The sequence below is a fragment of the Physella acuta genome, unplaced genomic scaffold (assembly GCF_028476545.2).
Source record: "Physella acuta isolate Inbredline_101_S28 unplaced genomic scaffold, ASM2847654v3 ptg000017l, whole genome shotgun sequence".
In the NCBI taxonomy this organism is placed as follows: domain Eukaryota; kingdom Metazoa; phylum Mollusca; class Gastropoda; family Physidae; genus Physella; species Physella acuta.
The window spans coordinates 4683545-4710151 of record NW_026731537.1 but is presented as its reverse complement, the minus strand read 5'-3'; the positions used below and the strand labels follow the sequence as shown (position 1 = coordinate 4710151).

The 26607-nt window shown below is 35.5% G+C and overlaps 3 protein-coding genes across 9 annotated transcripts in view; 1 reads left to right on the top strand and 2 right to left on the bottom strand.

The window, feature by feature from the left end:
- The window catches only part of LOC131938609 (sequestosome-1), an 80624-nt gene extending 71379 nt beyond the window's left edge, over positions 1-9245 (bottom strand). Inside the window, exon 1 of the mRNA XM_059296722.1 lies at positions 9236-9245. The gene's annotated coding sequence lies outside the window, so the exon portion shown is untranslated. The remainder of the gene's footprint in view (positions 1-9235) is intronic.
- Positions 1-22293, top strand: part of LOC131938545 (stromal interaction molecule 1) — a 66618-nt gene extending 44325 nt beyond the window's left edge. Inside the window, exons 4-18 of one of the 7 annotated variants that reach the window (XM_059296629.1) lie at positions 890-1001; positions 2612-2724; positions 6055-6229; positions 7171-7240; positions 8114-8167; positions 8652-8808; positions 9149-9309; positions 9928-10028; positions 10942-11081; positions 11472-11546; positions 12223-12291; positions 12872-12886; positions 14398-14523; positions 16868-17114; positions 17911-22293. In XM_059296629.1, the coding sequence (XP_059152612.1) occupies positions 890-1001; positions 2612-2724; positions 6055-6229; positions 7171-7240; positions 8114-8167; positions 8652-8808; positions 9149-9309; positions 9928-10028; positions 10942-11081; positions 11472-11546; positions 12223-12291; positions 12872-12886; positions 14398-14523; positions 16868-17114; positions 17911-18589 (2294 nt within the window). In that variant the 3' untranslated portion in view covers positions 18590-22293. The remainder of the gene's footprint in view (positions 1-889; positions 1002-2611; positions 2725-6054; positions 6230-7170; positions 7241-8113; positions 8168-8651; positions 8809-9148; positions 9310-9927; positions 10029-10941; positions 11082-11471; positions 11547-12222; positions 12292-12871; positions 12887-14397; positions 14524-16867; positions 17115-17910) is intronic. The other 6 variants (XM_059296636.1, XM_059296620.1, XM_059296646.1 and 3 more) reach the window with 6 other exon arrangements.
- A 450-nt stretch (positions 22294-22743) lies between these two features.
- LOC131939090 (extracellular matrix protein 3) overlaps positions 22744-26607 on the bottom strand; it is a 186199-nt gene continuing 182335 nt past the window's right edge. The window contains exon 25 of the mRNA XM_059297325.1: positions 22744-26518. Coding sequence (XP_059153308.1) covers positions 26036-26518 — 483 coding nt within the window. The 3' untranslated portion in view covers positions 22744-26035. The remainder of the gene's footprint in view (positions 26519-26607) is intronic.

The window sequence follows — 26607 nt, the reverse complement described above, 5'->3', positions numbered from 1 at the left end:
TTAGTGTAGCCGAGAGTTTTTTCATCTCACACTAGTTGTTCTGTCTAGAGCCTTTAGTGTAGCCGAGAGTTTTTTCATCTCACACTAGTTGTTCTGTCTAGAGCCTTTAGTGTAGCCGAGAGTTTTTTCATCTCACACTAGTTGTTCTGTCTAGAGCCTTTAGTGTAGCCGAGAGTTTTTTCATCTCACACTAGTTGTTCTGTCTAGAGCCTTTAGTGGTAGCCGAGAGTCTATTCATCTCACACTAGTTGTTTTGGCATTTTGTTTTGACTGTCCAACCCACGTTTCCTGGTCTGGCTGGAATGGGGGGGGGGGGGGGGGGGGGGGGGCTAGTCATTTAGGGTGTACTTTAATAAAGGACTAGTTTCTCGGGATCAAGCCGATGATAATGTTGTCGCTTTGTTTACATAAATTAAATTTGTAACTAAGTTGTAGTATTACAAGCAGCCTACAGAATAGCTATTTTTATGGCGTTTGTCACATTTTTAAAAATCTATACCGTCTGAACTCTGATCTTATACTCAGGCTCACCAAAGCAATGAACAGACTCAACCCTAACTGCCTACCACCACCATGTATTCACCCCCCCCCCCCTTTTTTTTCCCCACCCATTATTATCGTGAATATTAATTAACAATTAATGCATATTTTAATTATTGTCAGACTGTAACATAATAGTATTGTCTGATGGTGCTATGTTTGTTGTCTAATGGTGCCGTGTCTGTTGTCTAATGGTGCCGTGTCTGTTGTCTGATGGTGCCGTGTCTGTTGTCTAATGGTGCCGTATCTGTTGTCTAATGATGCCGTGTCTGTTGTCTGATTGTGCCGTGTCTGTTGTCTGATGGTGCCGTGTCTGTTGTCTAATGATGCCGTGTCTGTTGGTCAACAGTTTACAACTGGACTGTGGATGACGTGGTCGAGTGGCTGGTCCAAGATGTTGATCTACCTCAGTACTCCAACACCTTTCACAACAACGCTATCGACGGTTCAGTGCTGCCCAGGTATGTACACACTCACCCCACCCCCTGCCATACACACACATACTGACACACACATACAACACCCACAACACTAGCTAAGGCACTACAATAAAGTTTGGAAATTGGTCGCCAAAGCATGCTTACGTTTCATAATCACATTTTTTCTAAGTATTGAACTATGAGTTAAGAATTATTTTTTATACTACCCGCTGTGGGTGTCTAGAAAATCAACTATTGGTTGTTTTTTTTTTAAGTAACCCATTTCGGTCACGTGTTGTCGAACCAAAACGGTCTCCATTTTCTTCAACTCACACGTCACTGCGGGTCATGCTATGACGTCACACTAAAGCTCACTAGATTTTTTTTTTATTTATCCGCCCACTACCTGATTGGTGTGTTAACTGCGGTGAGATCTAGTACCATGAGATCTTTTGTCTTAAATGGTCGACAAAACGGGGCTCATCAATTAAAGCAGTCTCCAATTGATATGTATAATATCAATAATAAGTCTCTTAACAACGGTAATGAGTATGACAAAGGGTTGGTGTGGAAGGAAGCATCTTTATCAGCGCATTGACTAAAAGCAATAAGAACACGGTGAGTCGTCCCCCCCCCTCTCTAGTTGTACCTTCCCAACACTAGGTTATAGCTTGCCACTAATGATGGCACATTGTTAAACCTGAAGAGTTGAAAGTCTTGCCGTGGGGTGACCCACGATATCTGAACACAGTTGAACCTCATCACAGTGCTAAAGAAACCTACACTGCACTGGTTAACTGGCAGTGTTGTCCACAGCTCTATAGAAATAATGGCACCCCATATCTGCTGGGAAATTGTTGTTTTTCCTATTTCAGCTTTGTCACTATATTTTAATTTAGTATATACCCTTTGTCAGTCTACCTCTAATTACTTCAAGTTAGTGCTCTGTTTCCCCCCCCCCCCCCCTGCCCCTGTCAGCTGTGTGGTCTCACCCCAGTCCTGTCTTTGCTTCACAACTCTTTATCTTGGTTTCTTGTTCAAGGCGTTATTAAATTCTAACTGTACAACCCTGTGTTACAGGTTGGTCAACTCCACCAACCCTCTACTCTAACTGTTTGTACAACCCTGTGTTACAGGTTGGTCAGCTCCACCAACCCTCTACTTTAACTGTTCTAATTGTACAACCCTGTGTTACAGGTTGGTCAACTCCACCAACCCTCTACTCTAACTGTTTGTACAACCCTGTGTTACAGGTTGGTCAACTCCACCAACCCTCTACTCTAACTGTTTGTACAACCCCCATGTTACAGGTTGGTCAACTCCACCAACCCTCTACTTTAACTGTTTGTACAACCCCCATGTTACAGGTTGGTCAACTCCACCAACCCTCTACTTTAACTGTTTGTACAACCCTGTGTTACAGGTTGGTCAACTCCACCAACCCTCTACTCTAACTGTTTGTACAACCCTGTGTTACAGGTTGGTCAACTCCACCAACCCTCTACTCTAACTGTTTGTACAACCCTGTGTTACAGGTTGGTCAACTCCACCAACCCTCTACTTTAACTGTTTGTACAACCCTGTGTTACAGGTTGGTCAACTCCACCAACCCTCTACTTTAACTGTTCTAATTGTACAACCCTGTGTTTCAGGTTGGTCAACTCCACCAACCCTCTACTGCAGGCGTTGGGCATCAGGAACCCGGTACACAAACAGAAGTTGTCTCTCAAGGCCATGGACATTGTTCTCTTTGGTGCTCCCAAAAGTAAGTACTCAACTCTCTATGTTAACTGTTGATGGTTGACTTGGGTCAGATTCTATGGCTACAGGACATTACCCCCCCCCCCCCCCGAGCAATTACCCTCATGTCAATTACCCCCCCTCTCAAGTTAGAATCCTAACTCTAACTAGAATTCTATACCTATATACTACTTTAATCCTAACCGTAAGACCAAAACCTAAGCATCCACCTTAGCCTAAAACTTCACACAAAGCCAATGCTAGACATTGGTTTAAGCCTAACCCTAGCCCTAAACCTAACCCTAGCCCTAGCCTTAAACCTAGCTCTAACCCTAAACCTAACCCTAACTCTAACCCTGTTCTTGGGGGGGGGGGGGGGGGTAATGTCCTACTGGGCGGGGGTAATTGACAGGGGGGTAATTACTCTGGGGGGTAATGTTGGGGGGGGGGGGAAATGTCCGTGGAGTAATTGATAGGGGGGAAATGCCCTGTTCCCGACTATTCCATTAAGGTCTGTACCAGGCTAACATAGACCTAACTATGTATGTGACTAACATTGTACAGTGTAACTGTGAGCTACATTTGATACCCAAGTTACCCCTGTGTACCAGGTGCCAGATCCTCATTTAGTCAAGGATTTAAGATTAGGTAATTAAGATTAGTTAATGCAATAAAAGATTGTTCTCAACCATATTAGATTTCTTTTATAGCCTATTTTATGACTAGCTAGATTTTGCTGTTATCGCAGGATAAAGTTTACTGCTGAAGTATGTGCGGAGTTCAGTCAGAAAAATCTGAATATATATTTTTAAAAATCTTCCTAAACCTCCATTAAATGTAAAAAAAATACCATGTCAGAAAGAAAATCATTTCTCTGAAGTCAAGGCTTTAGGTAATTTTTGTCAGGCTTTAGGTAAAAAAAAAAAATCTTGTGCTGTCCAATCAGAGGTGACCATTTAATGCACAGGTCTTTTATGATGACCTTGCTTTTTTTAGGAACTCAAAACAACTTTCACCATGTCAGCATTTTAATTTTTTTTTTTTCATTTGCATAATTGTTGCTCATACATTACCATTATTTGGTAACATCTTGACATGAGACTTTCTCTTAGTGTGACTAGAATGTTTCGGATACTCTCTGATTAGTGAATACTTCCTCTGTTCTCCACATCTTTCTGTTTAGTGTAACATTGTATTTTAAAAAGGCCTACTAATTAGACTCTGGCTAGTGTGATATGACCCCCCCCCACCCATCACCTACTGCAAGCAGCATCCAGCTTACATGTGTGATATGACCCCACCCACCACCCCACCCTGGTTATTGTGATATGACACCCCCCCCCCCCAATCCCCCACCCACCAGCATCCAACCTACATGTTGTTTTCCCCACTTCCTGTCCACACCACCTGTTGCTAGAACGTACCCCAGACAAATGGCTTCAGTTTACGAGGCTTCTCCGTTTACATTCCTGGATATAACTTTTAATTTACTCATGTCTAATTAATAGTTTTTTTATAATTGGATTGCCAGATTTTGGTATGGCTAATTAATTAACATTCCAGCAGTCCCTGATCATGCTTCTGGTTGCTACACCTTTGTAGGACAATACTCTATGTAGTTATAGGGACTGTCATTTGTGTTGGTGTATTTGCCCTTTTCCCCCTACCCCCCCCCCCCCCCCCCCACACACACACACACCCTCCCCCCACATTTTAGCAGATATTTTAATGTGGACCTGCTGCTGGGATGTATAGTTTTTTCTGCAGTGAAATTTTCAAGCCTTGATCTAATAACAGATGCTGCAGTTCTTTGAACTTATTTCACTTGTTGTCTAGTTATGCTAAGCTCATTACTTTTAATTTAGCATCTTCAATTAATTTAGACAAAATTCCACCATCTTAATTACAAAAGTGTCAACAAGCATCATTTCATTTTTTAATCATTGAAATTCCAGTTTTTATAAAACTGCTGGTGCTAACATTTTGTTACTTTGATCCCAGGGGTGCTAACATTTTGTTACTTTATCCAGGGGTGCTAACATTTTGTTACTTTATCGAGGGGTGCTAACATTTTGTTACTTTATCCAGGGGTGCTAACATTTTGTTACTTTGATCCCAGGGGTGCTAACATTTTGTTACTTTATCCAGGGGTGCTAACATTTTGTTACTTTATCCAGGGGTGCTAACATTTTGTTACTTTGATCCCAGGGGTGCTAACATTTTGTCACTTTGATCCCAGAGGTGCTAACATTTTGTTACTTTGATCCCAGGGGTGCTAACATTTTGTTACTTTGACCCCAGGGGTGCTAACATTTTGTCACTTTGATCCCAGGGGTGCTAACATTTTGTTACTTTGATCCCAGAGGTGCTAACATTTTGTTACTTTGACCCCAGGGGTGCTAACATTTTGTCACTTTGACCCCAGGGGTGCTAACATTTTGTTACTTTGACCCCAGGGGTGCTAACATTTTGTCACTTTGACCCCAGGGGTGCTAACATTTTGTTAATTTGATCCCAGGGGTGCTAACATTTTGTTACTTTGACCCCAGGGGTGCTAACATTTTGTCACTTTGACCCCAGGGGTGCTAACATTTTGTTACTTTGACCCCAGGGGTGCTAACATTTTGTCACTTTGATCCCAGGGGTGCTAACATTTTGTTACTTTGATCCCAGAGGTGCTAACATTTTGTCACTTTGACCCCAGGGGTGCTAACATTTTGTTACTTTGACCCCAGGGGTGCTAACATTTTGTCACTTTGACCCCAGGGGTGCTAACATTTTGTTACTTTGACCCCAGGGGTGCTAACATTTTGTCACTTTGACCCCAGGGGTGCTAACATTATGTTACTTTGACCCCAGGGGTGCTAACATTTTGTCACTTTGACCCCAGGGGTGCTAACATTATGTTAATTTGATCCCAGGGGTGCTAACATTTTGTTACTTTGACCCCAGGGGTGCTAACATTTTGTCACTTTGACCCCAGGGGTGCTAACATTTTGTTACTTTGACCCCAGGGGTGCTAACATTTTGTCACTTTGACCCCAGGGGTGCTAACATTATGTTAATTTGATCCCAGGGGTGCTAACATTTTGTTACTTTGACCCCAGGGGTGCTAACATTTTGTCACTTTGACCCCAGGGGTGCTAACATTTTGTTACTTTGACCCCAGGGGTGCTAACATTTTGTCACTTTGACCCCAGGGGTGCTAACATTATGTTAATTTGATCCCAGGGGTGCTAACATTTTGTTACTTTGACCCCAGGGGTGCTAACATTTTGTCACTTTGACCCCAGGGGTGCTAACATTTTGTTACTTTGACCCCAGTGGTCCTAACATTTTGTTACTTTGACCCCAGGGGTACACAGCTACGCCAAGGATATCCTCCTTGTGTCCTCCCTGATTATTGCCATTGGGGGCTGCTGGTTCGCCTGTCTACACCACCGCTACTCACAGACGCAGGTGAAGAAGATGATGAAAGATCTGGAATCTCTGCAGAAAGCTGAGGAATCTTTGAAGAAACTGAGTAAAGAGTGAGTGCCTTATGTAGTACACAAAACACTTGTTGAGTAAAGAGCTAGGGGTAAGGCATACATGAGTTGAGTAAAGAGCTTATGTTATAGTAAGACAAACAGCATTTGTTGAGTAAAGAGATAGTGGTAGGAGATACAAGTGTTGATGAGTAAATTGCTAGTGCTACAGTAGGACAAATAATCTATGTTGCATAAAGAGCTAGTGATACAATAGAACATATAACGGTTGTTGAGTAAAGAGCTTGTTGAGTAAAGAGCTAGTGCTTTAGTTAATACAGCTAAAACAGTTGTTTAACTGATTATGCAGCACCCTGATGTGTATGCATTAAAAAGGCTGAGCAAGCATTAAAAAGATGCAATGAACACATCTGATGCAGATCAAAAGATTGCTAATGATCTGATATCTTTCAACACTAGCAGTATGGATGGCCATTAATTGGCTGTTTCCAAGCTTTTCATGGCAGACTTCACATCAAGCCTGTTGGTTAGCTTCAACATTTGATTTATCAGTAGTACATTTTATTGTACATTTTTTTATGTTTTTATTTCAGAGAAACCTTTTAAACCTTAAGTTTTTGTTTTATTCCATCCAACTTATCAATTTTTATACTAAAGTGTTTTAAAAAAAAAAAAGTTAAAAGATTATACCTGAACAGTTCATCTGTTTTAAACAGACTTTATTATAAAAATATTGTATTGGCGTGTCAGCTGTTAGTGATTAGCTGCACTATAAAATCTAAATCTAAAATATGGGCTTACTGTAGGTCGTTAGTGTTAAGTGAAGTCTCTTTAAAAAAATATAATGTTATGTAAATTCTCTTAAAAACTGCACAATTTTCTCAATTGGTATTTAGATGTTATATTGATGTAATATTTGTATATTCTTGCACAGTAGCCACTATTTAATTTAAAATGAACATGTTTTGATGTTACTTCTGTAGGCTGGCTGAGGCAGAGAAAAACCAAGTGTCTATGTCACATGACAAACAGGAAGAGCTGAGAATATTAAGGGTAGGTAACTAGGAAATATATCTCACTTCTGCTCGGTGGATGGCCTATAATTAGTTAATCTACTATATGGTGGGGGAACTAGAAAAATGGATTCAACCATTTCACTGAATTAGCTTTAAAAAAAAAAGACTGGTAGGTTACATGTTTGACTAAACTGAAGAAAAAGAACCAGATTTAAATGAACTTAAAATGAGACTCTTCACTTAGTAATACTTGAAGCAGTTTTAATAGTGTTTGATAGTAGGTTATCACATTTAACATATTTATTTCATTAAAAATAATGTTGAACTTTTCTTTTTATTGAAACTGCAGCCGGAAGAAAAAAATTGGGTATAAAAATAAAACAATTATTTTTGAGTAGCTTTAAAGTATTTGTCTTGTTGCAAGCCCCTAGTAGAGTACCATTGGTTTATTTAGTCTTGCTGTTTTACACAAGTACCATTGGTTCATTTAGTCTTGCTGTTTTACTCACATACCATCTCATCATTTTACCTTGCTATTCTACACATAACTGTGTCATTGGCCTGTGTAGCTGTTCAACATATACCTGCAAGTGTGTCATCCATTTCACATGTGCACATCACATTTGTAATATCTTTTTTTTTTTATAAACTTGTTGTACTGTAATTTAAATCTTTGAGTTTAAAGTCATAGCTGCCAAAAATGTTTTATTAAAAAAATTACCCCCCCCCCCCCCCATTGACTGAATACATTTTTTGTCCCCTTTCAAGCACCCCCTTAAAGATTTGTATTGATTAAAATACAGCTCATCGTGTGGGTATTAATTAAATTTTCAGTAGGTAGATAAATCAGACAACATAATGTGTTAAAATTTTGACCAAAAATATCATGTAACATTGCCCAATTTTCCAGCAAAATCTGGCCAAAGTACGCTCATGTCTCGACCTAAATATGTACCTGTTTCTTGTAAGATGTATTGGCCACTTTGTGCTTGTTGGCATTTTTTTAAAATGTTAAAAAGTTTGCTTTTATTTGATAGATATTACATTTTTTTTTAAATGTTATAAAGTTTACTTTTATTTGATAGATATTACATTTTTTTAAAATCTGTTTATATGTTACAGATCTTCTTGAGTCAGTTAAAAATTAATTTTTTCTTCAGCTTTTTTATCTGCACTTTTGTTCTTACATGCAGTATTAGATATATATTTTAATACATAAAATAATTTGCTTTGGTATGAATGTTTTTCACTGTTTATCAGTATCTGCTTATTTTATTGAGTTCATCTAGACTGGCTTACCTGCTTATGTGGATATGAGTGCATTATTTTGTGCATGTTTATGTCATGCCTTGCAAATTATTAAATTGTTTTATAAGAATTCAGTTGCATGATGTGTTCCTGATGCTATAGCTAAGGTTTAAAAAAAATTCTGTTTCTTTTTCTTGCAGCAAAACTCCATAAGGTTAAAGGTGCCTCAAGTGGCAGGGGGAGATAAATCACCTGTTAGCTTGAGTAGGGAGGGGTCGGTGCTGAGGAGGAGGGAGGGAGAGAGGAAACTGCAGCAAGCGGAGGAGGAACTGGCCTCACTCCGGGAGGCTTTGTCCCGTAAGTCTCGCTTGATTAACTCACCCCAATGGTTTCATTGATTAACACAGTGGAGTAACTCCTCTTGTCTATGCAGGTTCAGACTTAATAGATTGACAAGACTTATGTCTTGATGTGTCTAGTTAATAGATTCACAAGACTTGTGTCTTAGATGTCCTTAGTTAATAGATAACAAGGATTGTGTCTTGATGTGTCTAGTCAATAGATTAGCAAGACTTGTGTCTTAGATGTCCCTAGTTGATAAACAAACAAGACTTGTGTCTTAGACTAATGTCTGTGGTTAAAATTGGGTGAACATGATCAGTTGATTGATTGTCCTGTATTGACCTGTACATTGCAGAGGCTGAGAACAGGCTGGAGATCCAGCAACAGCTAGAGAGCCAGTGGTCAGTTCCTGGAGAACTTCAAGCATGGCTGCAGCTAACACATGAGCTAGAGCAGATACACTACAACGCTAAGAGACAGGCGGCTGAGAGACAGCTGGCTGTGGCCAGAGATGGGGTGAGGTTTTCATGTACTGGTGATTGGGGGCGGGGTTTTTTTCATGTGCTGGGGGGGGGAGGGGTTTGAGGTCTTAATGTGCTGGGGGTGTTGTGTGGGGGTGACCTGGATTTAGGTCTTAATCAGTGTCATGGGGGGACATCTTAATGTGCTGGGGTTGGGTGAGGTATAAATGTGAGGGTTGGGATTAGGTGTAAATGTTTTGGATGGTGTGAGGTCTTAATGTGATGGGCTCAATGCACTTAAGGGGGGGGGGGGGGGGAGAAAAAGAGGGCTTAATGCACTGGAGGTGAGGGAAGGTCTTCTGTAAGGCTTGGGTTAGGTCCTAACGCAAAAGGTTTTCTACAGGAGTGAGATATGGTCTATTTGGGTTTGTACGGTTTGATGGCCTATAACAATGGTATAGACCATGAATTCACTGAAGCAGAATTTTCTAGGTGAGCTGTACACAGCACACCCCCATGAATTAACCACTTTTTTAATGAGCCCTCTTGATGAGTCATTAATTTATACAGGAAGGATCACAACATCTGTTTGAAATTTTGAAACCTTTTTGATTCATCGAGGCCATAATTAATGCTTTAATGACTAACTTATTTTCTTTTCCTATCTTTCCAGTGTGATAAAATAAAGAAACGTAACAAAGCATTTTTTGGTTCCCTACGAATGGCTCACAGCAATTCGCTGGATGATATTGATCAAAGTATTTTAGATGCAAGGTGGGTGTTGGATCAGGTTGTACATGTGTATGTTGTTTACCTCAACAAACTAGAAATATCAATCTCAGTACCATGATGATTTAATTTTTTCTTAAGTTATATCATATGAAGATATTTTCTTTTCATATTCTCATGGGAGAAAAAAATCATAAAAAAAAAAAAAAAAGATGGTGGATAAAGATAATTCTTTGACTACTTAGTGTCTCTGTTGGGGTCTAGGATGGGACAATGTAAGGGTGGTGGGTTGGTGTTGAAGTGTTGTTAGGCGTATAGAGGTTGGTACTATAGTAATATAATAAGGCTTAGGGTGCCTGGGAAACCTAGAGACAGAGTTATGCTGTTAAGTTAGTTGTCTGATATGTTGAGTAGCTGTGTATTGTATATTTAGAGCTGCACTAGAGGAGGTGAAACAAGACCTCCAAAACCTAGAAACAGGGTTATGCTGTTAAGTTAGATGTCTGATGTTTTGAGTAGCTGTGTATTGGATATTTAGAGCTGCACTAGAGGAGGTGAAACAAGACCTCCAAAATCTAGAAACAGGGTTATGCTGTTAAGTTAGTTGTCTGATGTTTTGAGTAGCTGTGTATTGTATATTTAGAGCTGCACTAGAGGAGGTGAAACAAGACCTCCAAAATCTAGAAACAGGGTTATGCTGTTAAGTTAGTTGTCTGATGTTTTGAGTAGCTGTGTATTGTATATTCAGAGCTGCACTAGAGGAGGTGAAACAAGACCTCCAAAATCTAGAAACAGGGTTATGCTGTTAAGTTAGTTGTCTGATGTTTTGAGTAGCTGTGTATTGTATATTCAGAGCTGCACTAGAGGAGGTGAAACAAGACCTCCAAAGTCTAGAGACAGGGTTATGCTGTTAAGTTAGTTGTCTGATGTTTTGAGTAGCTGTGTATTGTATATTTAGAGCTGCACTAGAGGAGGTGAAACAAGACCTCCAGGAGAGACTCCACAGGTGGCACACTATTGAACTCTTGTGTGGGTTCCCTGTTATCAGCAACCCTGGGCTGGCAGCCCTCAAACAAGCTCTTGGGCGAGACATAGGAGGTAATGAGGTTTTGATATTTGGAGAGTTTCTAACATTTCTTTTGTCAACCTTAAATTTGCTTCGCATGTTTTAGTTAGTAGGAGTCGGCTGATTCAAATCTGGGGGGGGGGGGGGGGGGGGGGGGGGATATTTAAATCTTATGAAAATGTGTGATTTTTATCATATTTATATAGATTGTTCTGTTGGGACATAACAGGGTATATATATATATATATATATATGTATATATATATATATATATATATATATATATATATATATATATATATATATATATATATATATATATATATATATATATATATGTATGTATATATATATATATATATATATATATATATATATATAAATGCCTTAATACCTTATTCATCACCTGATTATTGTTACAGATCTGAGCCGTATCCCTGGGTCACTGTTGGCCCCTGTGTCCATTGATGAAGCTGATGAAGATCTCCCACCCACAGGTAACTGATTACTTCCCTTGAATGAGCACTCTCCTCTCTCTCTCTGTCTTGTTTCGGTTTGTTGATGCAGATCTGTGATTGTAACCATTTTTGTGGGGCTGATCCAGCTAGGAGGTTATTGTTTTAACACTTGGGTGTCCAGTCTAACTCTACAAAACAATTTGGAACAAATTTGAAAGACCCACTTATAATAGAGGGTAACTTCAGTTTTTGAAGGAAAATTTGTTTCATAAAAAATTGTTTGTTCACTTTTTTTTTCTGCTAATGTTTGGTTGTGGTTATACTTTTTGTGTTTGAGTTTCTACTAATTTATTTTTTTTGATTGACCATGTTTGCATAAAAAAATGTGTTGAGTTGAAACCAGTCATTTTTGTCTCAGCTGGCAAGTTAGGGCTATAAAAAAAAAGTGGACAAATCTGAAATATTGTTTTAAAAACCACTTGTAAACATGAAAAACTAGATCAGAGTTTAAAACTTGCATTTGTCAGAGTGAAAACTCCCTTAAAAAGAATGGTTGTTATTTTCATCCCTTAAATGTAACAATAACTCTAGTTGGATAAGATAACTCTAGTTATCATAATTTACTTGAAAGCCGTTGTGTAGTTTGGGACAAATTATTTTAAAACCAGTCGACCATTCCTTGATTATATAACACCCATCTTCCCCTTTCTTTTAGCCTTTTTAAGCACTTTACAGTTACAAAATGGTGGAGCGTCGTGTTCCCGTCCCCGGGCCTTGTCTGCAGGTAACTGGTGCCGCTCATCTGTTGTCCCAAAGTGTTTGGGTTCCTGTTTACTTAGCTCACGTTAACTCTGCTCACGTTAACTTTGCTAATGTCAAGTTTTGGTTTTGTAATGTTTGATGGCATTCACTAACAGGAGATCTCACTGCATGTTAACTCTTCAGGTTCAAAGTTTAAGTAAAATACCCTGAAGTTTTTTTTTTACTGCTGGGTTAAAATCTCCTTGGATAAAAAGGACTCTGGTTATATATTTCAATGGGTTTTTGGAATTATTTGCAGTGAGGTCTTTGGAAAAACTAATGAAAGAATTCACTTAGTTTAAGGCAAGCTAACAGACAACACTGTAGCAAAAGAAAGGCAGGACAAAGCTGACTCAATTAAACTAAATGGATATTAAACCATCGTAAAGCAAACCTAGCCTCTACACCACATGGTATCCCCCATCCACCCCTAACCTCTAAAGTGGTATCCTCCTATAATGTCCACTAAAGCCTAGGCTGAGGTCAGTTTTGTCCAGCTGTAGAATAACAATTGTTTTTATTTATGGTCACATGACACTAACACAGTGTGCTTTGTGTAACAGCTCCAGCTAATAGAGGTATGAAACTTTTCTGCTCACTGCTCAACCGGAGTGGCACAACTGTCATGATGGTTCCAATCCCAACCGTAGTGGCACCAGTGTCATGATGGTTCCAATCCCAACCACACCAACACCAGTGTCATGATGGTTCCAATCCCAACCAGACTGGCACCAGTGTCATGATGGTTCCAATCCCAACCACACCAACACCAGTGTCATGATGGTTCCAATCCCAACCAGACTGGCACCAGTGTCATGATGGTTCCAATTAGAATCCTAGTCCACAAATTAAAGATTGATTGTCTGAAATTTTTTAAATTACATTTTGATTTCACCTACAATTAAGTATATTACATTTTAAAAATTTCATTTTTTCCTCAAGGAACTGGCTTAAAGCTGTGATGTGTAATCAATTTTGATTGCACTATTTAAAATTAACTTAAAGAAAACATTTTGTAAAAAAATTACCAGCATTCTCTGTCTTTAGTTTGTGGAGAAAATGTATGCATCCAGTATTAAACAATAAATTCTTATATTCTTATAACCATCCATGACTGGATGCATCATTACTTAACTGGTGCCTATATTCTTTCTTTTCCTTTTAAGATGCTTCAAAAACTTTTTAACTTCCTGAGTTGTCATCTTGTGATTCTATTGCTAGTTGAGTGGCATTATATTTTCTTCCTTCCCACTTGAAATCTTTATTATGTTCAAGTAGGAAAATAAAATCTAACTTGGTGAGAAAATACAATGCCGATCAGTCAATGCCAAAATTTTTTCTTGATGTTCAATTTTCTTTGCTTTGTTATTTAATGCTTCTGCTTCACTTTCTATGTAAGTCAACGCTTATATTTGCCTTGACGAGCTTCACTGCATCATTTACATGAACATTTTATTATCCTGCCATTTCCACACATGTATTTAGTGTTTTCTTCACATATATTTCTCATATAGTAACATGTGCCCAATCATCATGTTTATGTTGTTGTATTGTCCTAATACATTTTTTTCTCCGTATGAATTTTGTTACAGGCTCAAGACATATGGGCTGGATGAAAAACCACTAAATTCTATATGTTGTTTAGTTTATTTTATTTATAACAGATTTTTTTTCCCCCTTATATTTGTGATTTATGTTTTCTGGCACTTGTTAGTAGTGCACTATTTGACCACATCAAACATGATGAAAAACTGTACACACTCAATCACTCATTGTTGAAATGCACAAAACTTTCGCATGAAAATGCTTTTAATTTTATACTGCCACTCTGTAAACCAAGATTTGTAAAATAAATTGCATGTTGTTTTAATTTAAGGAAAGGAAGCTTATTAGGAAATAGATGTAATAACTGCTACAACTAATTAGTGATTAGTGATGGGTGATTGCAGAAAGCACGGCATAAATGTACCAGCCATTAAGCTGTTACTGGGTGTGTGAATTATAACTTTGTAATCCTCATTATCTAATACTTGTTTTCCATTTTTACTTGACTTCCTTGTGCATCACTTCATGCTTGTGCATGGGACAGATGAGGCCAACGAGACAGAGAATATTTATAATCAGATCCCTGAGCGCCAACGCCAGCAGATATTTGCCTGGGCTCGCCGGAGTCGGCTCAACTACTGGATGAAAAAGAAAATATCCCCGTCAAATGGCAAGATTATCTTTACTTCTCTCGTCTCTTGCTTTGGACATTGTTTTACAAACATGGTGGTTTTTTTTTTTCTCAGTGCTTTTGAGAAAAGTTAATTTCAGTTGTTTCCCTTTAATGGTGTTTATTTATTTATAGTTTTGCCGTTCTTTTGTTTCTACCACCAGCCTTGTCTTGATTGCAACCATCTCAGCCTGAATTATTTTTTTTTTGCCACCTATTGAATGTTCTTGCTTGCTCATAATATATCTTAATCAGAATTAGCAGTAAAAAATCTTGTAGTGAAATTATATAATTTTAGGATTTAAGTAATGTTCTACTGGTATATCAGACATTATATAATTTTTTAAATGCACTACTACAGTATTGAAACAACTTTAACTCTTGGCATTTCACATTATTTTCTGTGACTTTACAATACTTTTTTAACTGTAAAAATAAACAGGGCCATTTTTAGTTAACTCTTTAGTTAAATGGAATCAAATTTTGTAAAATGTTACTTTAACAGTTTTGTCATATACAATTATTGTTGTGGGGGGTAGGGGAATCAGTGTTACTGTAAAGGTGTGATTTGCTGAGAGTTAAACCAAAAGTAGTTTCTAAAAATAACCGCCAGTAGACCATATTAAAAATGTTACCACTTTCTATTGCAAATATTTGTTTCATAATTTTAACTGCTAACTCAGCTGTTTTATGTACCATCATTATCTTTAATGTTTTATTACATTATGATTTTCCCAAAGTAAACTCATTGTGTCTAGTCAGGGTTTATCAATTGTTTAATATAGTAATGGGTTGGCATTTATTGATAGTTGATAAAGGTATCAAAGCATCTAAGTGATCATATTAGATCATGGCTTGCAGTCAAAGCTTATAAACAGTTTTAAAAATTAAATATTGAAGCATTATTTCAGATGGTCGTATTTAGTTCTAGTCCTTGCATGAATGTTTGAGTGTTCAAGTGATGTGGTGTTATTTTCATCTGCAGTTATCAAGAACATTCTTGATTTTGCTACTTAAAAAAATGTCCCCACATACGTTATATATCTATGAAATTGCATGTGTTTTCTTAATTACTTAGAATATGTTGTTCATAATTCCATTTTTGTCCAGTCTTTCATGGCCATTAATTCTATTTGTTATCTTACTCATCTATTTGAAATGTGTCGCTTTTTAAAATCTTTGTGGTGGTTTTTCTTTACTTAAGTTGTCCAAAAGTAAACACAGCAGTTGTTTTTTTATTTTGTTTCATCAACTTAAGCCATGCTGCACAAGGAAGAGTTGCTGTTTCTTCACTTCATTTGTTCCCTAGACTTTTTTTTATTATTTTTCATTTAAAACTGTACACATTTTTAAACACAACTTTACAAATTTTTTTTTTAAAAGTAAACTGTGTGAAACATTCCATGCAGTGAAGCCTGATTAAAAAGCTATTCAGTTATTATTGCTTCATTGCACTTTTTTTGCTGGCTTTAGCTTTTAAAAAAAGAAAGTACTCTTTTTAACCTCTGAACAAAAGTGATACTAATAAATTAAAACTTTTAAATGAGCATCTTTTTCTTCTTTTGATTTGATAGTGTTCTCATTACTGAAAATTAATGTTCACTGTTGCTACTTACTTATCTTAATGACTCAAAAAAAATAATTGAATGAATGTTTAAGTTATATTGTTGGTCTTAGCTCTCCTACTATCTGTTCTAAAATTATTTTTTAAAATGTTTATACAACTGTTGGTGAAAAGTATTGTTGAATTGTATCTGCTTTGCTTTCAGCACTTAGAAATCCAGTCACAAATCACAGTTGTAGAAGTAGATGTAGTTGTAATCAGCTGATTGGTTGAATTACTTACTAGCAAGCAACTGATTGGCTGATTAAATAGCTAGAGGGCATGTAGACCAATCAGATTAGTGCATGAAGTACTACCACTCAGATGTTGATAACTGAGTTGATCATGATATGAAGTGTTGATAAAATGATTGCTGAAACTGATTTGATTAATCTGCAAGATATAACATAATTATTTACCAGGAATAATTTTATTGTACTTTAAAACACTAATTTTAAGCCTGCTACTTAAATTTAACCATTGTATTAGCTTTTTGATACAGTTAACATTTAGATGATTTACTTTTTATATCACAAAGTTGATTTTTTAAAACAATTTCATAAATTGAAAATAACTCTTAAAAAACTATTTCCAATTGTTTTAAATGTAAAGATGGACTATGTTTCAATTTACTTACCTTTGGGTGAAGTTAAGATAATTTCAAATAGAGCAGCTATCTAAAGTATTTCCCGTTGTCCTCTAATCAAGTTAAATGTTTAAGACCTTGGCTCTCTCCTACAGGATACACAGGTACCACCCTACCTCCATCAGGTAAATCCTCAACATTCCTCAAGCAGCAAGTCCTGGATGGAAGCACGGCCTCTCTCTCCCACGTTGGCAAGGTGCCAATACCTGGCCATGGCGGCGCCACCCTGGCCAGGCGTGGCAGCCGAGATAACGAGCTCAACGGCTACTCACCTGTGGTGACACCTACCTCCTCCAACATGAGCACATCTCCCAGTGCTGTATCATTCCATCTTGGAGAGGGGTAAAAAATTTTAAAAATTATTTGTTATCAGATGGATTTAGTCTAAAAGGATAAATATGTTCCAGACCTTTTGATAAGATTCAGTAGATTTAATCTTTGCGTTACACATATGTAGATAAATAAATTATTTATACAGTATTACATTGAAGAAATGTGTTATGTCATACAGTTTTTCTTTTATATAAACCCTTATATTTATTTATATAATTGTTTCACTATTCCATCTGTCTTTCTGTCTGATAAGAAAGCTCTGATGTCATGTGAAATTTAAGAGGCAAATCAACTTGACTTAGTCTTCTTTGCTTCTTGTGAAACATAGGGTCTCATCCATACCCTTTCATTTTGTCTGGTCCCGGCTGTTGATTTTGTAACCTCCCAAGGCTTTCCTGCTGTCTACAGTTCTTCAAGAAGATTCCCCTCCAGGTCTGTCTTGGGACCCTGTCTTTTGCTTTTCCTTGGGGGTTCCATTCAAGTGCCTGTCAAGTCTTGTCTGAATGAGCCTTTAGCAGAGTGTACCCCACCCAGTGCAGCTTCCCCCTTCTTATTTGTACTGTCATAAGCTCCTGCCTTGTCCTTCACCATAGGTCTATATTAGGCACTTTGTTCTGCCACCTCTGTTTTAGAATCTGTCTGAGATATTTCATTTGTCGATGAAGGTCTACAATGAAGAATACTTGCACAGACAAGTATATATTCAGAAACAGAAATGCAGACAGACTATAATAATGTTATTTTGTTCTATCAAGTTCTGTTTAAACTGTCTTGAAAGTTTATGACAATGTTTCATGTGTTTCAGAAGCCACTACACCAATCATCATGAAAGATCTCAATCCAATGGTTCCATATCTCAAGCTCTACCTAATGGTCAGCCCAGAGCTGGTATCAACCAGTCCATGTCCTACCCCCCCTATGGCCAGATGTCCTCTCCCCCCTTGGCCATTTCCCCCGGGCTCAGCAGAGTTGGATCCTCCGGCCAGCTCTTGTCCAGCAACACCATTCCCCGCGCCAACCATTCCTCCATGAAAATCTACTCCTCCCCCTCCAACAACCACCTCATGGCCCAACATGCCGCCCCCGCCAACCACACGGATGACCCCAAAATAACTCGCAGCGACTCCAGAGATATCCTTAACAACAACCTGGGTCACATGATGCTGGCTGCGAGCCCCAAAGTCCCGGCCCCCACCACGGCTGTAGGGATCCTGCACCACGTGACACAGCAGCTGCTGGACGAATCAGACTCGGCAAGTTTTGACTCCAACCCCCGCAACCATTCCTCAGCCATGTCACATATGGATCAGACCCCGGAGCTGGACCTGAGCAGCCTGGACACCGACTCCCTGTACGGGGGCAAGGAGGTGGCCCAGAAGAGCGAGGCCCCCACAGACAGGGAGAACGAGAAGAAACAGAGCAGGAAGAAAAAGTTCCTGCCCAAGTTTTTGTTGAAGCATGCAGGAAAGCAGAAAACTTCCTAATGTCTGTTTTACTGGGACTGTTATCACAGAGGTCGTTCTTTGGTTGGAATGTTTTCATTTTCTTACATTTGCATAATTAATTCATATCAGTGGGAGACAAATACTGTGATTGTCTTTGAAGGGGACAATATCATTGGTATATTTTTCAAATATTTTTACGTCCAAGAGTTATTTCTTCAAATCACATATTTTGAATGAAAGAATTCAATATTTAATGCCTGAATAATATAAAAAAAGTGTATTTTTAAAAAATCAGTAAATCAAGTTCCCAGATTGAATGAACTGCTCTCCCAAGCACATCTCACGGTTCCAAAATATTTTCCATTTTTTCTCTCCCCATTTTTTTATGCAGTTATTAGCTAGACATGATGTATCTACCCACAAATGAATCAAGAATGTTATTTTTGTTTTGGTTGAGTTTAATTGTTTTGTAATCTCTTAAGATGAGTTGTTGTTTTTTACAACCATCCATATCATACACTGAGAGGCTGTTTTGATAGTCTGTTTCCCAGTAAGAAATTATATATTTGTGGTGACTAAAATGATATGCAGATTGTCTGTCACTCATATAAGGTATATAGGCCTATTTACACATTATTTCTACTGGACAAAAGTTGTACACATTTCCATTTTGTGAATCGTTAAAAAAAAAGATTGAATTTTCTCGTCCCATAATCTTTTTGTTTAATCACTAATCCTGGGGATTAACAACTCTTTTTATCATTTGTTTTGATTTCTTATTTTTCTGTTCTGAACTTTTTTACATTTTCTATTTTTAGATCAGTGTTTTATTTGTGTGATCTCAGCTGTTATGAATCAGACTATTTTTGGAACATTTTCGGGGGATTGTTGAGCAATTCAAATTTTTATGGACTGGCCAATTTTTTTTTACTGAAAATTTTATTCACTTCTAAATGTAATATCTTTTATACTACTCAGTGGACAGTCCAACACTTTCTTCTCTCCGTCTTTGTAATATAGCTGACTGTATAATTGGATTGTTTAACGGATGACATTATGACTGAATTGAATAGTGATTGCATGACTGCGTTGACTGAATTACATTATGATTGACCTCAGGATGGAATTGTACTTGATCTAAACAAGAGATCTGAGCTGGATTCTCAGAGATGACCTTTGTCCAGGCAAAAGGAGTTAATTGATGTCTTAACCTACTGATATCGTTGACCTAGCTTCTAGGTGTTTTAATGTCAATGTGAATGGTAGAATATCAGACCAATACTTGTGTATATGAATGTAGAATAGAAGACATTGTATATATGAATGTTGAATAGAAGAACCAGTACTTCTGTATATGAATGTAGGTAACCCTTGTCATCTATCATTCCTAAGATTTCATCATTCCTATTATTCTTGAGCTGTTTCCTTTAGTATGATAGACATTTTATTTTCTTGAGACACATAAAAAACATATTAAAAAGTTGCTTTTTTTCACTCATTTACATTGGTCAGGTGTTTTAGGGAAGTAGATACATTATTTGACACTACAAATTCTATTTCGTTGGGTTTTTTTTTTTTGCCTTTTGTTTGTGAAAAAAATTATTATCTGCAACAAGTTCTACAGCAACTTGTGTATGTTTGCAACACATCCTACAGCAACTTGTGTATGTTTGCTACAAGTTCTACAGCAACTTGTGTATGTTTGCTACAAGTTCTACAGCAACTTGTGTATGTTTGCTACAAGTTCTACAGCAACTTGTGTATGTTTGCTACAAGTTCTACAGCAACTTGTGTATGTTTGCTACAAGTTTTACAGCAACTTGTGTATGTTTGCTACAAGTTCTACAGCAACTTGTGTATGTTTGCTACAAGTTCCACAGCAACTTGTGTATGTTTACAAGTTCTCCAGCAACTTGTGTGTCAACGCTCTGTGATCCACTGTATATGTTACATCAAGCCACTAGCTGCAGTGTGTGGACCTTCATTCCTTAACCAGCTCTTAAGTTTCTTTTAGTTTGTATTTGATTATGGTTGTTTTATATTTAAAAGCTTCCATTTTTTATATGCATTACTAATTCAATTATAGTCATTCATGCTCTTTCTTTTTCTTCAGTTTTTTATAAATAAATCATTTATCCCTACTTTTTACTTCCCAAAAAGTTACTTTAAACCTGTGTTACGGATTTCTTTAAAAATTTTCAGTAATGCATTATGGTTTTAGTATAGTACAAGATAATAACAGATAGCTTTAAAAACACATAAATGACAATGTTAGAAATTTTGATCGACATTTACTGATGATGAACCATCAACAGAAAAATTTGCTTCAATCAGTCATTGCTTATAACTGTAAAAAAATTATATCACCATTTGTTCATGTGAATCTGTTTAAAAGTAATTATTTGTTTGGCGCTTCCACATTTTCCAATTTGTTAAATATTTAACCACAAAACTTCCCTCAATGAACTCTCCCAACATTTTTTAGTTGAGAATTTTTTTTTTAAATGATCATGCTATTATATTAAGAATTTGTAAAACAAAAAAATTTCTGCATCTGTTTCTAATTTATTTCCATTTAATTGCAGGTGTTGAACTGTGTCCATATAAAAAATATCTCTAAATTCAAATCACTTCTGAGTGTATTGTCTGCATAAAATTTGTATGCAAGTACCATTCCCTCCTTGCTGCCAATGATATAAAAAAAAGTATATTATCATTTGTATAAATTTTGAAATCCAATATGTTGATAATAGATTTTTATAATTTTGGCAGATTTAAAAGGTGTAAAACACGAATTCATTTTGTGTTAAACTTTAGAGTAGGTTGTGATGTATCGTTGAAAGGGAGATAATGGATGCAAACTGTTCAACATTTCATGGATTATCTTCCATGTAATCTGTTTTCAAAGTATACCATCTTAATAATGTATAAAAGTAGCACACTTCTCATATTGATAAATATTGGCTGTGTATGATGTATATTTATAAAAAAAATTTAATTAGTGAAAATCATTAAATTTATTATTTTGACAATTGCTACTTATATTTTTTCATAATATTTCTATTTATTAGAAGCTTTTGATTCAAGTCATTTTTTTTTTGTATTTAAAAACATTTGCCTCTAATCTGTACACATATAAATGCACATTTTTTTTCTCATATCTTTCTCATATCCTTTTACAGTAATTAAAATCTCAAAATAATTTTATCATTTGTTCCACATTAGTCTAGTGAGGTATGCAAGAAGGAATGTTAAATGAATAAGTAATTAAATAAAAAGTTTGGAAAAGAATGAGTGCCTTACTCTCTCTAAAAACCTTTTTCCCCAACCTCATGTTTGTATAGCAAGAGGGAGATAACTTGCTAACCACATAATTTGTTCATTAAAATGGGAAATAACTCTTGCTCAAACTAGGATATTGTTTTATGTCTTGTCTACTGCTTTTGTGTGTCAGTCATAGCTACACCGTTTTAGAAGAGGGAGGAGGAAACCATTTTTTTTTCTTTTCTCTAAAATTTTGTCATTAAGATTTAATGAAGACATTTTGATATCAATTGTTAACTTCTTGTTGCCAGTGAACATTGAAACTGATTATATATTATTTGATGTGGAACCTCTGGTTCTAAACCACACAAAAAAATATTTTTCTATTTTAACAATTGGTCATAGATGTATATGTTAATGTCTCAACCATGTTCAGATTTTATATCTGTACCTATCATTTGAAATAAATTTTAAAACAGTCTTCTTCACATTTGATCTTTATGTGCTGATGTACATGATTGTGTATGCAAGTGTAGAATGGTGCAATATTGTTTTATGTGTGAAATGTGATGGTTGGTGTAGCATGAGTCAGCCCTAATGGTCCTAGACTGAATGATTAAATTCTTATTTAAAATGTACATGATTGCCCATGTAGTAATGGCACCAACAATGTATTACTTAAGATAGATGAAGTTGAGTTAATCTGTATGACCTCAGCATGTGAAGAGATAGATATTTTTTTTACATTTCCTGGCCTTATTCATGGGCCCATCATAGCTGACTGACCTTCAACATAAAGCCCAGTTAAGTATAAGACTAACAGAAGACTGGCCATCCTATCCTGTAAGTAATGAAACTATAATATTTTATACTGCTCCATCCTACTGGTAAATTGTGGATATTGTGCAAGCAAAAGTCAAGTCAAAATGTTCAAGTAAATTGTTATTTATTGACACATGGCTGGAAAAAAATGAATGAACAATAAAATAATTATGGGAAATAAATCTTGCAGACTGTCACTCAAATGTTATCAATCATTTGACCAGTTTTTAATCATGTGACTGTAACTGCTGTATGTCAAGTTGACTTTTGGTTAGAAGCCCAAAAACTGATATCAGAAAAAAACAGAAATATAAATTGATGAGATTTTTTAGTACTGATTAATTACAATTTTATACAGAGAAAGACACTAAAATCATGAACTTTTAGAAAACAAGCAAAAAATAAAGTAATTATTTAATCTGCTTAATAAGTTGTGTGATTAAAAGGTTACAGGTGGTGAGAGAGTCAAACAAGAAAAATATCTATACACTTGCCAGATAAATGTTGATAAATTAAGTCAACTGAATTTTTTTAAAGAAAAACAATTTTAGCCATTGAGGTGCCTACAAACATTTTTAGTGAAACAAAATTTTGAAGTTAAATTTACTTTCAATTTCTGCTGATACATATGAAATTTGACTGAATGTGTATGCGTACTTAATTTTATAAAATACTAAAATTTTCATCCCAAGTGAAAAAAATAAAACAACTCTTAAAGAAAAAAACTGGGAACATGCTAGGTATTAGCATCCCTTGCCAACCCAGTCACACAATGTTAAAAATACTTGCAAGGAATTAACACTTAAAGCAAAGACTTATATGACTAGAAATTAAACCAGGATATCAGAAAAATAATTTCAAAACATGAGTTAAAGTTAAAAAAAAAAATTATACAAATTTAAAAAAAAAAATTTAATGTGTCAACAAATATTTATAAAAATGTACACAAAAGTGATACTTTTATGAAATGTAAGATATGCTTGCAAGAAAAGCTAGTACCTTTAGACAGTCCAGTGATGGACCAACAGAAAAACACTAAAATCCAATTGTTAAATTATTTAATTTAGTAACAAGAAATTATGCTGAGATGGAGTATTAATTAATTTGTTCAAAAATGAAATGGGACATTTGCAAATAAGACACATGAGTTACTGCTCTTGAGTTATTTTTACATACCAAAAAGGTATCCTCAGTTTGATAGATTAGCTTTAAGTTTAAAGCAGTATTCATACTTTTTGGTCATATTTTCCATTATTGGAAGTTGTTTTTTTTCCAAGATAACCATGTTTGCAATTATCATATTTAAAAGAAACTTTTTTTTTGTACAATGGAATACTACAAGTATAGATAAGTTGTTACTGAAGAGATTTTGTCACCTTATATATTGCTTTAAACTTTAAAAACTATTCCATCACAAATACTTTGGTAGAACAAGAAGCCCACAATGATCACACAAATGGAATGAACGAGGTGCCAAAAATATGTTTTTTTGTACACGACTAATAGACATCAAACCACATTTAAATATAAAAGCAAAGGCCTAGAAAGAGATATTGCATGAGTTAAAGTTATTACAGCCAACAGCTGAAGTTAATGTTATCCCTATGAAATAGCGCCATTATACTGTTTAGTAAGTTAACTACATTACTTAAGAAAATTCTACTTATTTTTTATTTATTTAATTTTGTGGCTGCACAAATTGTTTCAGTTGCTTTTTGTTTTAAAAAAAACACATCCTAAAATATTAAAATGTGGAAAGAAAAAAACTTTGCAAAAATTTTTTAACTGTCTTCATAAAAAAGAAGTAAAAAAGCTGATAAGGCCTTAAAAAAATGTACAGAATTATAATCCAAACATTTAAATAAATATATTAATCATAATATGTACATTTAAACAAATGTATTAACAAAAAACAGCCGCATATTCCAAAAAGCAGATTTGCTTACAGTTGTGCATTTTTTAAAACTACCATACATATTCAATCATATTTACATGTTTTATACACTATTCCATTCCACACATGATTCATACAAAAATATTTAATTATATCATGACAGTTTTTAAACATTAACTTAATGTTACACTACAAGAAAAACACATTTTTAGCCGAAGATCAAGTGCTTGGAAAATATGATACATTTCAACATCAAATGAACAAACAAAAATATTAAGTTAATACATTTTGTAAAGGAACTCTTTGTTAACAAAACAACACAAGTAATATTTTTTTAAAAATCATAATAACTCTTCTATTGATATCAGGGTGGGTCATTACGCTTCATAAAAACTAAAACTTCTGAACAAAATAGCAGAAGTAATGATATAGCTACATGCATAGATGAAATTTTTAACATTTATGTGTCAGAAAATGACTAGTATGTCATGATGACTGAAAACAAAACTTTTTTATGATGAAAATATTAGTTAGACTAACACAATTAGTTGGCACTTCAAACATTGTAAAAAATAATAAAATATCAATTTAAAATGCACACCTAATATCTTAGAACTCAGCTACTTTTTAAAGAAAGAATGAGCATAATATGTTAAATTAAAATCTTTAACTGTCATTTTTTTATTTTATATAAAGTTTACTTCTACAAAAAAAAAATGAAGGAGGCTATGTTAGTGTATTAACTTGCTATAAAAATCCAAGTTACCCATTCAAATGTTTAGGAATTCTTACTTATTGATGAAATAAAATAACTGAAAGCACAATAGTTTATAAAAACCCAAGGATGAAATGAGTGGAGATGAGTATTGTTATGTACCTTTTTTTGAGTATTCAGACAAAATTTACAGAAAAACATAGTGATCCAAACTGAGGTGAAAAACATAACACATAATTTAAAAATTACAAATAATTAACGAGAATCTAAATTTACCACAAATTAGGTCTACTTTTCTGTCTGAGTAGGCTTATGTTTGCTTTGTACATGTAATTTTGCAAAATTAAAAAAAATAGGACTACTTTAATACATTTCTAGTTTTGTAATGATTGAAGCAATAACTTCAACACTAGAGTAACATGTATATTTTCATAAAGGAAATGTTGACATGTTGATTTACTTTAATGAAGTACAAAAAAAATCAGGATTAATACAGTTTGGTAATGCAAGTGTGAAACACAAAGACAAGTTGAAAAACATATCAAGTAAATGCACTTAGAATTCAAATCTTTGGCACAGAGTGTTGAGATTATTCAATTAAAGAAAAACAGTAATGTAAATTTGCATCATTTTATAACATTTCATCAAGGCCAGCTACATGAATAGCTTAAGCCTACATGTAAAGGCAAAAAAAAATCACAATATAAAAAAAATAATAAATTAAAATTAATCTTTTTTGTGGAAATTATAAGTTTTGGATTGATTAAAGCTATTTGTTTATATATAAGTATCAGACATCTGCATTAACTTTATTGTAATGCTGTGGGGTTATGATTAAACTGTGTCCATTTTTTATGATTGTGATTGTGCTAGTTGGGGATGGAGGGGGAGATGAAGCTTTCCGCCTCTGTCTGATAAACAGAACTATTGCTAAGATGCATATCACCACAATTAATGCTATTACGGCAATAATTATTGGTAATAATGGAATATCTGATTCATTTAATACACTGGCATCCCTTTGCGCATCAATGTCTGTTGTGTTCTGATACTTCAGCTTGACGTGAATCATGTTAACACCTTTAACAAAACCTGAGAGTTCTTCCCCTTCTTGCTCACTGGTGTAGTCTCTTTCGTTAACGAGCTCTTCTTGGTTAGAGTAAAAAGAAAACGACTCTGAATCCAGCTCGGTATCTCGTTTGAGTTTCTTGCTAGAGTTGTGCAGGTGGATTGTGAAAGAGACTTGAATAAACCACAAACGCTCCGGATCAATCTGACATTATAAAAATATACACGTAAATACATTAAGAAAACAAATAAACCTATTTTTAAATTAATTAATGCCTATTGGTTAAACAAACA